This window comes from Plectropomus leopardus, chromosome 12, assembly GCF_026936395.1.
Source record: "Plectropomus leopardus strain MGB_pleo_1.0 chromosome 12, ASM2693639v1, whole genome shotgun sequence".
Taxonomy (NCBI): domain Eukaryota; kingdom Metazoa; phylum Chordata; class Actinopteri; order Perciformes; family Serranidae; genus Plectropomus; species Plectropomus leopardus.
Genome location: NC_142187.1, coordinates 21,851,419 through 21,863,329, shown reverse-complemented (window position 1 = coordinate 21,863,329; position 11,911 = coordinate 21,851,419). Strand labels below are relative to the sequence as shown.

General features: G+C 39.5%; 1 protein-coding gene across 1 annotated transcript; it reads left to right on the top strand.

The window, feature by feature from the left end:
* The first annotated feature begins 4,412 nt into the window (after window positions 1-4,412).
* Window positions 4,413-11,562, top strand: snorc (secondary ossification center associated regulator of chondrocyte maturation). Its single transcript, XM_042497197.2, has 3 exons — window positions 4,413-4,637; window positions 10,279-10,440; window positions 10,523-11,562. Exons 1-3 carry the CDS (start codon window positions 4,562-4,564, stop codon window positions 10,630-10,632), a joined length of 348 nt encoding a protein of 115 aa, XP_042353131.1. The 5' UTR covers window positions 4,413-4,561; the 3' UTR covers window positions 10,633-11,562.
* Window positions 11,563-11,911: the final 349 nt, after the last annotated feature.

The following is an 11,911-nucleotide window of genomic DNA, read 5'->3' as shown; positions in this document are numbered from 1 at the left end:
CTGAAGCAGCAGCTAACAAGTCAACTGAAAATGATGTGAGTGGGATGTCACTTACTACCAAGTGGCAACTTCCAAAGCTGAGAAATGAAGCCAATGAGGAAGTGCAAAAAAAACTGCAGGTAATCGAATGGCCCCTTCAGTCAGTCCACATAGACCCCCATGATGAAATGCCTAACTTTACACCAGAAATAATTATGATCACTTCTGGCTCCAAAAACCAAGATGGCGGCAGCCAAAATGCCAAACTCAAGGTTTCAAAACGTAACCACAAACCAATGGGTGACTGAACGAAAGCTATGTCCATTAGTAATACAGCCTATGTTTGCTACTGACTGCTCTGGGAAACACAAAATAATTCCTCTTCCAACATAATAACAACACCAGGCTGAATAAATGAAGAGAAATATAATGGCCATTCAGTCTGATTATTAGGCAAGTTGCATTATGGGAAATACAGGACCCAACATTATCAGAGCTTGACCCACACTTGGCACTACTGTCAGGATATCTCTGCACCTACAACTTTGACCTAGATCATTTTTATTCTGATTTATCTGATGTGAGTTGCCAACTATCTGTTCTCCGCCGCAGTAGCAGGTCCGACCACGTGTGCATGTTACTGCATGAGAGTCTGTGTGTGTGTGTATTCCTCTGACTAGTAGGGGTGGGGGAAAATTTGGTACATCAGTATCGAGATACTTTTGTCAATATTGCATCGCTATGTATCTATTTCTTTATTATATGCATTATTAATATTGCAAGTACAAATTAATACTTTGCTTATCTACAAGACCAATAAAATTATTTAATTTTTCAGTCCACAAAATATATTTTGCTGCAATAAAAAAGGCCGATGTGAGATGTCTGTTCGGCATCAGCTGCTCAGTCCCAATCGTGTCCTGTTGTATTCGCAGTGACAACATATTTCAAATTTGGCCCTCATTGTATGGGTTTCTTTTAAATGTGGATATATGGATGGGATGGTTGGGGTTTAATGGGAAAGGTTAGAGAGATTATATCCATTGTTTTTGATTTATTTATTGAAAGTTTTTCCCTTACACTTTAATCCCCCCCTTCTCCTTTCCCTCCCTGTTTTCTGCTGGGTGTTCATGGATAATGACGGCAAAGTAGAGCCCAAGGATTCGTGCCCACTTATGTCCTGTTTTAAGGACATGTTCAAAAGTTCCAAGTAGTTATCTATTTCTTGTAAAATACTAGGCTGTTTAAAGAATAAACTTTCAATTCTGCATCTGTATTATAATATATGAAAATGATCCTCTGGAGTCATACTTTTTTTATTGCGGTATGAAATAATAAAACAGTCTGATGTGTGGGCTGTTCACACCTGTGTCTGAACTATTCAGAAAAAAACACAAATGTGCAGAATTCATTTGATTCACACGCATTCACCCGGTCACGCTACGACAAAACGAAGTATTTCACAGAGATCCCGTTAATGTTCCTGTCTAGGCACTGAAAAAAACCCTAAAAACGTATCTGTTCATCAAAAATGCATACGTAGAAAGTTTTTCAACCTGGACCCTATTTTCCCATGTTGTGGTTAAGTGACTAATGAAACAACAGTTTTTGACATTGGTCCAGCACTGAGAGAGAGCGCTGCAGCCATTATACAAGCTGGAAGGTAACCACTTAGGGCATGTTTGCACCATCACCATCAAAAGAGCTTGTTTTTTTGCCACTGAAAGGCTCAGATGATAATTTAAGTGTCTAAAAAAAACATTATGGATAGAAAACTTAGAGGTGGACCTTTTTATTAAAGTGTAAGATCCTATTTATCCAGAAATTGCTATTGCCAAATCCACCAGACTCTAAATAAACAGTAATTTTATCATCATAAAGCACACTTTACTCAAAGTCAACAGGACTTTGAAATTCTACTCATGGTAATGTCTTGTAGGACATAAAAATACACCATATGGACACGTCAACAAGGTTTAGGACTTGATTTACATTGAGTGGTGTCCTCAATAATAATCATTTTAGTCAATATTAATAAATAAATAAATACATCAGTAAATAAATACATTTGACTATGAAATAAATAAGGAAAGGATCGTTACAGAGACGGACCTTTTTACTAAAGAGTAATTTTCTTTTTTGTTTAAAATCACTATCGCTTTATTTCCTGCTTACATTTATTTATTGATGTATCTTATTTATTTAATATCGACTAAAATGGCATCCGTTACTTCAAGAGCTAGAAATGCATTAATAAAAACCGATTGTTGCCAGAGAACATAACCTAGTTATCTGCTACCATGTCCAGATTTATAGTTTGTGTCAAACAGATGCAGGAGACAGCAGCAGATGGGATTGATGGTGAAACTGAAAACTAACACTGAAAACTTTTCAGGAAGTAAAAGCACATTGTGTAACTGATTACTTGTAGTGCATATTTGACAGTTAAGGTTTTTAAATCCACAATGAGGAAGTGAAACCCACGAATTCCCTCTAATGAAAAGCAACATCACATTTCTAAGCACGCACACAGATCGTCATCTTAGTGAAGCAAAAACACTTCACTGCTAGTGTGCAGTGTACCTACACTAACAAAACATTCAAGTATTGTACTTAATCACACATTTGTGGTACTTGCAGTTTCTCTGAATACATTAATTTCATGGAACTTACCACTTCTATATGTACAATTATATTTTTTACTCCACTAGTTATTTGACCGCTAGAGTTACTGCTTACATTGCAAACTAAAAAGGGCACACAAAACTTTTAATCAGCTCAAGTTTAACTCAAAAATATGCACCAGAGAAGACTTTACGGTTGGATAGCTAGCTAGTTACATCCATGAATAAAGAAAGATGGCGACAAGTACGGATGAGCTGGACACAGCTGTACGAGTCCTGATTGGCCTTACAGAAACAACCCTTAAGTCAGGTTTGATTAACCTGAAAAACTTAAAAAAAAACTGCTCTTAGTCACTGAAGCAGCAGCTAACAAGTCAACTGAAAATGATGTGAGTGGGATGTCACTTACTACCAAGTGGCAACTTCCAAAGCTGAGAAATGAAGCCAATGAGGAAGTGCAAAAAAAACTGCAGGTAATCGAATGGCCCCTTCAGTCAGTCCACATAGACCCCCATGATGAAATGCCTAACTTTACACCAGAAATAATTATGATCACTTCTGGCTCCAAAAACCAAGATGGCGGCAGCCAAAATGCCAAACTCAAGGTTTCAAAACGTAACCACAAACCAATGGGTGACTGAACGAAAGCTATGTCCATTAGTAATACAGCCTATGTTTGCTACTGACTGCTCTGGGAAACACAAAACAATTCCTCTTCCAACATAATAACAACACCAGGCTGAATAAATGAAGAGAAATATAATGGCCATTCAGTCTGATTATTAGGCAAGTTGCATTATGGGAAATACAGGACCCAACATTATCAGAGCTTGACCCACACTTGGCACTACTGTCAGGATATCTCTGCACCTACAACTTTGACCTAGATCATTTTTATTCTGATTTATCTGATGTGAGTTGCCAACTATCTGTTCTCCGCCGCAGTAGCAGGTCCGACCACGTGTGCATGTTACTGCATGAGAGTCTGTGTGTGTGTGTATTCCTCTGACTAGTAGGGGTGGGGGAAAATTTGGTACATCAGTATCGAGATACTTTTGACAATATTGCATCGCTATGTATCTATTTCTTTATTATATGCATTATTAATATTGCAAGTACAAATTAATACTTTGCTTATCTACAAGACCAATAAAATTATTTAATTTTTCAGTCCACAAAATATATTTTGCTGCAATAAAAAAGGCCGATGTGAGATGAATGGACTGAAAACTTTTATCGTATTAGGAAACATATTACAAAGTTTTTTTCAGTTGATAAAATAGGTAATGAGTCTCATTATAATTCAGTACTTTATTGCCTATTGCAATACATATCAAGTCACTGTGACATTGTATCGTGACGCAGCATTGTTGCTATTCTTGTGCCGTTTATGGAGTTAGCATCGTGAGCTGCCAGTCGTTAGATCGGTTTCCTCAATGTTGAGAGCCATGTTCAGACAATCCTGCCCCTGACCCCTTATAGCTTTGAATTTCGCATGCAGCTCCTTTTCGAATGCAGGATTTTTCTTTTGTGATAAATTATTTTCAAGGCTGAGATGTTGGTACTTTTAGCTTTCAATACTTCCTCCACCACTGAAATTTAATTTCTTTGCTGTCAAATATTTCTTTGATGAGTAAAGGCGTAAAACGTCCAGGAGAGACCTTCGTGATGTGACCTGGCCAAGGTCAGCGGTTACTGAATGTTTACCCCTCACACCCAGTTATGTGGCCATAGGAGTTTGGAGTGGGTGGACCCTGCGATGATGTGCTCACAAAGTCCACACTGTCCAGACAACACACCTAGTCCCGCCCCTGCTCTCACCCCTCAGCTGCCTACCTCTCCAGCTCCTGCGCTGCCCTGTAGTCTTCTCCTGCTCCTCTCCCAGGGTCAGCTACTTGGTTGAAGTTCGAGGAGTTTTGGAGACGCTCTCGTGCTATCTGACATCCCACACAGCCACCATGGTTCACAGCAGCGGCATCTGCAGATTCCTTCTCCTGGTGCTCCTGGGCCTCTTGGTCGCCTTTGTACACACAGGTAAATGTCCTTTTGAGTGTGATTAGTATGTTAATTTCATATCTGTGGATGGGTGACAAGTATGCAACCTCACCTGTGTGTGGTAGAAATATTGCAAGCAACAGAGGAAGGTTTAGGAAGATTTATATAAATAATCTGGCTGTTGTTCTTGAAATTAAAAGATTAGATGTTTACAAATGAGGCAACAATAATTAGTATCAAGAAATTTTGTATGGTCATCAAAAAATTGGTCATTTTAAATCATTGGTGATCTTTTTTTTTTGCATTATAAGGCTGTTTCCTGAAACATATGGAACATTTTATCATAGGTACCCTCTAACCTCCTATAGATGTTTGTTTATCTGCTGTATGTGATTAATGGGCTCATGTTTGGTCCTCTGTGGGTATAAAATCAAAGATGTGTGTGTACGTGTAATTTTTGCCCTCTTTTTTCCACACACACACACAGGCCGGTATGTGTGAGTCTGCAGCCTGATGTAAATGATGCAGTTGTTGAGAGTCTGTGAAAGCTGCTCTTTGACAAACAGGATGACTCAGAGGCTTTCATGATGCCTGATGTTCATACAAAACTGAGTACCTGCTGCCCTCTGACTCAAGCTTTAAAGCTGAAGTGATTCTTTTTCGTATTTAGTATTAGTTTGAGGTAGTGAAATGTCTGCATGTGTGTAGCTTAATCGAGGTATTAGAAAGACTGTCCCAACAGTGTGAATGCTATTTAAGACTTGACAGATCAGCAGTTATTTTCACTTTCACTTACCGTACTTCTTTGTTCCTTTTTGCCACGTCTCTCAAATCAACTTGAAAACACAGTGGAGCAGCTCTCAGGCCCTCAGGTCACATTGGAGGTCAAGAGGGCACCGGGATGACAGGGACATAGCAAATCAATGTGCACCCTTTCCTGTGAAAAAACAAACAAACATGGCTGTCACCTTTAAGACACAGAACCTACTGTGATAGAAAACACATCGGTGCCAAACACTTTGTCAGAGTTTCTGACATTGAGGTGCCTTTTTTTCTCTTAAAAAATCATCCAGTGTGTTCTTGTTTTGTACAGTTTTAAGGTGGAAACATATTTTTAATGCTTCACAACACTCAGTAAACCCATCAAAAGAGATGTTACGAAGGACGACTGTGCTTCACACTGCCTCCTCTTATCTGTCTGTGGTTGCCATGTACAGTATTTGATGTTTTCAAAGTAGTGCCACCAATCTTGACCACATCACCAACTAACCTGGTGACTGAAACATCGTGAAATGCCGCCCTGACGTTTGACTCAGCATGGGAATCAAACAGATGTGTTACATAAGAGCCTGAGGCAACACAGTGTGGTGATTACTCATACTTTCCTTGATCTTCCTCAAAATGACTGATCTGATAAAGTGTGAGAGGCTTGTACTACAATACAGAGAAGTGTTAATCACAACTTTCAGAATAAAATCCAAAACACGCTGGTCATCCCAAAAATATTTTACTAGGAAAATGCGGCCGCCACCTCTGAAAGTTTAAGAGGGTGAGGCAAGGACACACTACACCCTCGATGTCATGTTTGGGCTTCGCGGTTTCGATGCTTGGCCAGGTCGCTTCTCACACACACTCGTCTGCGCGTTTTGTCATCTCTCTGGCTGGTGTGAAATCCTGACTGAAGAGGTCTGAGGTACCAACAAATGGCCTTCTGTGTTTTGAGTGTCTGAAATCAGCCTTCCCTACAGTCTGCCAGACTTTTATGAGTCTGAACGAGGGCTCTTGATTGACACGTTGAGTCACGTTTTCAAAAAGTGCGACTTAGTGCAGTTATTTCCCATCCAGGAGCACTTCTGTAGATACCAGGTGATACATGGAAAGCTAAACTAATTACAACGAATCTCATATATAAACATTTAAAGTCCTCCCTTTGACACATTTAAAAATATTTAAAAATACTGTGCTTAATATTTAAATACAGTTTTCCCACATAAAAAAGTGGGGAAAAATTGAAAATAGGCCTGAAGCAGACTGATGTTTCTTTTTCGCTTTCTCCAGCACTGGCACACCCTAAAAAAAATGTGGATATAAGTCTGGTTATAGGAGTCTCGCCCCATGCCGACCAGTGCAAGAAAAGTGTGCATCATGATGGCTTGCATTGGCGTTAGAAGATTCAGCTCACTCACTCAGACGAGGAGTCTGTTGTGCACCAAAGTCTGCGACTAGAAGACGCATCAGAATAGTAGACGTGAGAATTACTAAAGGCCTCAGGATACGACATTATCACAATATTTATGACATGATACAATGTGATTGACCTGCAGGCTGTAATCACACTTTTGGTCTCTATGTAAAATTGGCTTTACACACACACACACACACACAGACACAGATACGGAGCAAGGGGTTTGGTGGTTCTCTGCCACAAAATTCAGAGTATTAAACCACCACAATTGCTGCATTTTGGTGATTTCTTTTATGCACCTATGTGTCTGCTCTGCAATTTCAAAATCAATTTATAGCATGAATGTCTTGAATTTTTTTTTGCTAACTCAATGTTATTATTAGAGGAGACAAATACACATGCTCTGTATACTAAGGGAGACGTGTCCCCCACTCTTCCCCATCTATAATCGAATCTACACCGAGGGGTAGAGGAGTACTTGAGCTCATCTCACAGGGCTGTGGGGTACATCAGACAACAAATATTGCCACTGACCAAGCAGCGAGCAGTCAACTGTTTTTTCTTGTCGCATCAGTTATTTTAATTACATTAAACAGAAATGACAAGCTGTAGTGAACTCCTCCTCATGGAAACAAACACCAATGGAAAACATCATGTTATTATTTTTTGCCTTCTTATTAAATCAAGCTGTCCAGAGGGCACAGCCTTTTACACACATGGACTATTTAATAAACAAGTTTGTTTGACATCTAGTGCCCAGCCGGTGCCTGGTTTGGGCCTGGCCGGTTGCTACTGGTTGCAGCCCGCCGCCCTGCGTGACCGCACAAACTGCCTTTTGTGCCCTCAGCTGAAGGCCTCATTGATGGCTGAGCTGGCCAGAGGCCCGGCCCTCCAAACCTCTAGCCAGCTACAGGACAGGAAGCTGCACACGACTCAGAGTCCACACAGCCGCATCAAAATACATCAGAAGTGCATATCAGAGTTTTGAAGAAACCGCAGCTAACATGCTGATGTTAAAGACTTGAGATTATATCATGGCTTTTGAGTAATTGTGTCCTGTTTTCCACTCTATTAGACAGAAAAATGAGAAGCTTGTTTGATAATGACAGAGGAAAGACAGCAGAGGAAAGATGTAAAGCAGGGTGAGGGAGTTTACTGAGGGCGTCAGAGGCTACAAAGTAAATATGTAGCGTTAAATAAACTGAGTGTAAATATGTTTGGATTACGGTTTTCTTGGTATGTGTAGAGCTGAGGATAGGATAAGTGAATCAGTGAGTGGGTGGGCTTGTGTGCGAAGAGTTTGTCTTTTTCAAGGGAGGTGAAGATCAAAATTTCCCCGTTCCTCTGAATTTCAAAAGAAAAGCTTTAGAACTGCTCAGTTAATGATGTCAGCAACCATACTCGTCATTTTGTTTTTTTAATCTTCAATTGAGGCTCTGAGAAACATAAATGTGGCCTAGAGAGAGACCTTGTTTGTCTGGCTGCTGTAGAAGTGTGAAAAGTCTCAGGGTAACTTCATGCTCAGATGGGAGGAATGTCAGAGGACAATTCGGGGTGGGAAGAGAACAACAGCTGATAAGCAGAGAGACTTGTACAAACTCTAAGCTTCATGGAGTCAGCAATTTACTGCCTCTCCTCCACTGAAATAATGAACCTTTTAAAATCTGGTCAGACATCAGTTTCTTGTTCTGCGTTCAGACACCTCTCACAGGCTATTTAACCCATTGACAACTGGGAAAATTGATTGGATTTCTTTCAAAAACATTGGGGAAAAAGAAATGTCCCACAAACTGCAAAAAATGAGTAAAAGGTGACTTAGAAAATAGCCTAAAAATAGCCTGTAAATTAGTTTCAAAAAAGGGGGAGAACTATTATAAAATGACCAAAAAAAAAAATCCAGAAAATTATATTTATATATATTTTTTTATTATATAGTTAAAATTTTGTCACAAAAAATAATGGGTTTATTCATATTCTATATTCTGAAATTTTTCTGCGTCACTTTCTTGTTTTTTTTTTTAACTTTTCTTTTTTGTTTATTTTTTGGTAATTTTCTTTTAACTTTTTACAGTTTTTCGGGTATTTTTTGACCATGTGTTGTGAAGTTGCTCTTTGCATGCTCTCCATGTTTATGAAAGAAATCACACCAATTTGCTCAGGTTTCAACGGGTTAGCCAAACATTGGTTGGAAGTTTTTTTGGACAATAGAAAAGCTTCGTTGAACCCTTGAAACACGTCAAGAGGCTACATGAAGCTCAAACGGACGAAATGTTCATCCTCTACAAAGACATCCTTATGCCCAGGCCTAAGCCGTTAACCCACTGAGACAGAGAGAGGCTGTTGGGGTCATTACAGACGGGGCCATGTGTGCAGCTCTGCATCCCCGAGGCCTCCACGTTCAGAGAAAAGTCAAACAGAACCATAAGCGAAGCGCCTTGTAAGTGTAATTAGTGACTTAAATAAAGGTACAGTTCACCCAAACAGAAAAATATTTTTCCTCTTACCTGTAGTGCTATTTAAATCAATCTGGATTGTCAATGGTGTCCTCCTCTGCTGAGCTGTAACATTAACTAGCTCAGTGGTGCTAGGTGAGTTAGCAGTAGATGCACACTTCCTTCAGCACTTTGATACGGTTGGTGGGTGTAGTTTTGCTTTCTACCAAACTACACCCACCAACCGTATCACTGTGCAGAATAAAGCGTGCATCTACTCCTAGCTCACCTCGTACGACTGAGATAGCTAACAGCTCAGCTGATGAGGACGTCATTGATATTTACATCTCTCAGTGTCTTCCATGAGTAGATGTACACTTCCTTCTGTGTGGTGATTCAGATGTTGTTTGGCAGAAAGAAAATAGCTCCTACATAAAAATTCCTCTCAACAAGGTCTGTGGATTATCATGAGTAATCAGGTCATGATTTCCTGCAAGAGACATTTCTTCTTTTTTTTCAGTTATTATTTTTTGGGTCTTTTTGCCTTTACTAAATAGGACAGCTTAAGCATGAAAGGGGGAGAGAGGGGGGATGACATGCAGCAAAGGGCCGAGGTTAGAATCAAGCCTGTTGCCGCTGTGGAGAGGACACAGTCTCTGAACATGGGGCGTCCACTCTACCAACTAAGCTACTTCAACTTCAATTTCAAACAACTTTATTTATCCCAACTGGGCAATTCAGGTTCACAATCTACCCAGACTATACACGACCGACAGACAATAACACGCAACACTCAGCAGGGAACCCCCTGGGAGGACACATTTCAAATGTATTTTTTTCACTTTGAGCACCACAAGCTGAGTGCCATCTAGTTCCATTATACTAGAGAAAAGGCAGAAATCTCCAACACTCAGTGGCTCACGTCAAAACAAATTGGATTGATAAATGGTGCTTCAGGCAAGAATAAAAATATGCATTTTTGACTTGGTGGTGAACTTACTTTAAAAACTGCTTCTGGATGAAACAGAAGCACAAGTGGTAATTTTTCTGTCTGGGTCTGCAGAGACAATCGGAGACGCGACAACCAGAGACAACCAGGACACTATGTCTGGAGAGCCACCCAGTGACGTCACCACCAAAGACCCTTTCCAGGACATGACGGAGCAGTCCTTCACCTTCGACTACGAGGACACCACACACTCCCAGGCCCTGGACGAAGAGGAGGGTAAAACTGTCTCTATATACACCATTTTTTTGTCAGTTTTATATATTTAAATGATTAAAACTGCATGTATACGTGTGTGCAGGGGTGCTGGGGCCAGGGGCCATCACAGCTATTGTTATAGCAGTCTTCCTGGGAGCGTCTGTCCTCCTCGCCCTCATCGTCATCACACTCAGGAAGTTCACTGCCTCCTAGAGTGAATACATCTTGTGTGCGTGTGTGAGTGTGTGTGTGTGTGTGTGTGTGTGTGTGTGAGTGTGTGTGTGTGTGTGTGTGTGTGTGTGTTTGTATGTCAACTTGTCTTTTGCCTCTCATCTCTCAACTCAAACTTGCAAAGATTAGTTATGACTTTCACTTTGATGTAGATGCTAAAAATTGTGGCAGGTCCCTTGACTGACTATCTACAGATTTCCTGCTGTAAACAGGAGGAAACCTGTTGTTGCTCAACATGTCCACTAAAGGTTTGATGTTAGAAACTGGCTGGCTCTTCCAGTGGAAATCGTAGAGTGTCCATGTCATTCATTTTGGGGGTTTTCTTGATCTTGCATACTCTAAAGGGTTTTTTTTTTAATGTTTGTGGGCTGTTTGTTACCTGATGTGAGGTATCCTCTATGTGTTTGCTTTTAATTGTATATGAAGTGTGCGTGCTTTTCTCAGTCTGTCTTATTTTTTTCATTCAGCAAGAAAGATACACGTTTTTATTAGTCTTTCACAATGATTTTAAAGTTTTCCAAAATCATGTCTAAAATATTCCCTGGGTGTTACACATGTAGAAGTTTGTATTGCACCATTTACAAACATTTGTAGAGTCAAAATAAGAAGAAAACATTTTAGAAAGGCTTTTTTGATGAATGTAAACAGGGTAGTTGGTTGGTTGTTTGTACCTGCAGAGCCAATATAAATTTAGAGTGGGGATGAATTTGTGTTTGCACTCAAGTGAGTGTTTGTAGCTTTTTGTCGTTGTATTATTTACAGGGGGATTGGAAATTATTTTAGTAACATTATTTTGTCATTTTGTATATGCCTCAGCCATACAGCTGGGTGTTACCATGGTAATGTCATTGCCAAATTATTTTGTGAGATTTAAATTGAATAAATAAATCTAATAAATCAGATACCAAATGTCTGTGACATCTGTGTGGGTTTTTGAGTGAACATTATATATGCAATTGTAATTAGATAATATATACACTATATTTATGGAGGATTTTTTAAAAAAATATTATCATAGCCATTTCTTTTCTGTCAGTTAGCATAAAAGTATTGATTGTCAAGGTAAGGTAACTGCAATCTTAGTCACAGAAAACAGATTTCTACAAAATAAATAAACCATGTTTTTCTAAAACATGACAAAGAACCTGCATTTAATATTTTTTTTCCTTTTCAGTGTTTTTTAATCTCTAACTGTAGACTACATCACAATAACTTACTAATTAACTAACTACTCACTTACATAAAATGAAACAGTGCTGTG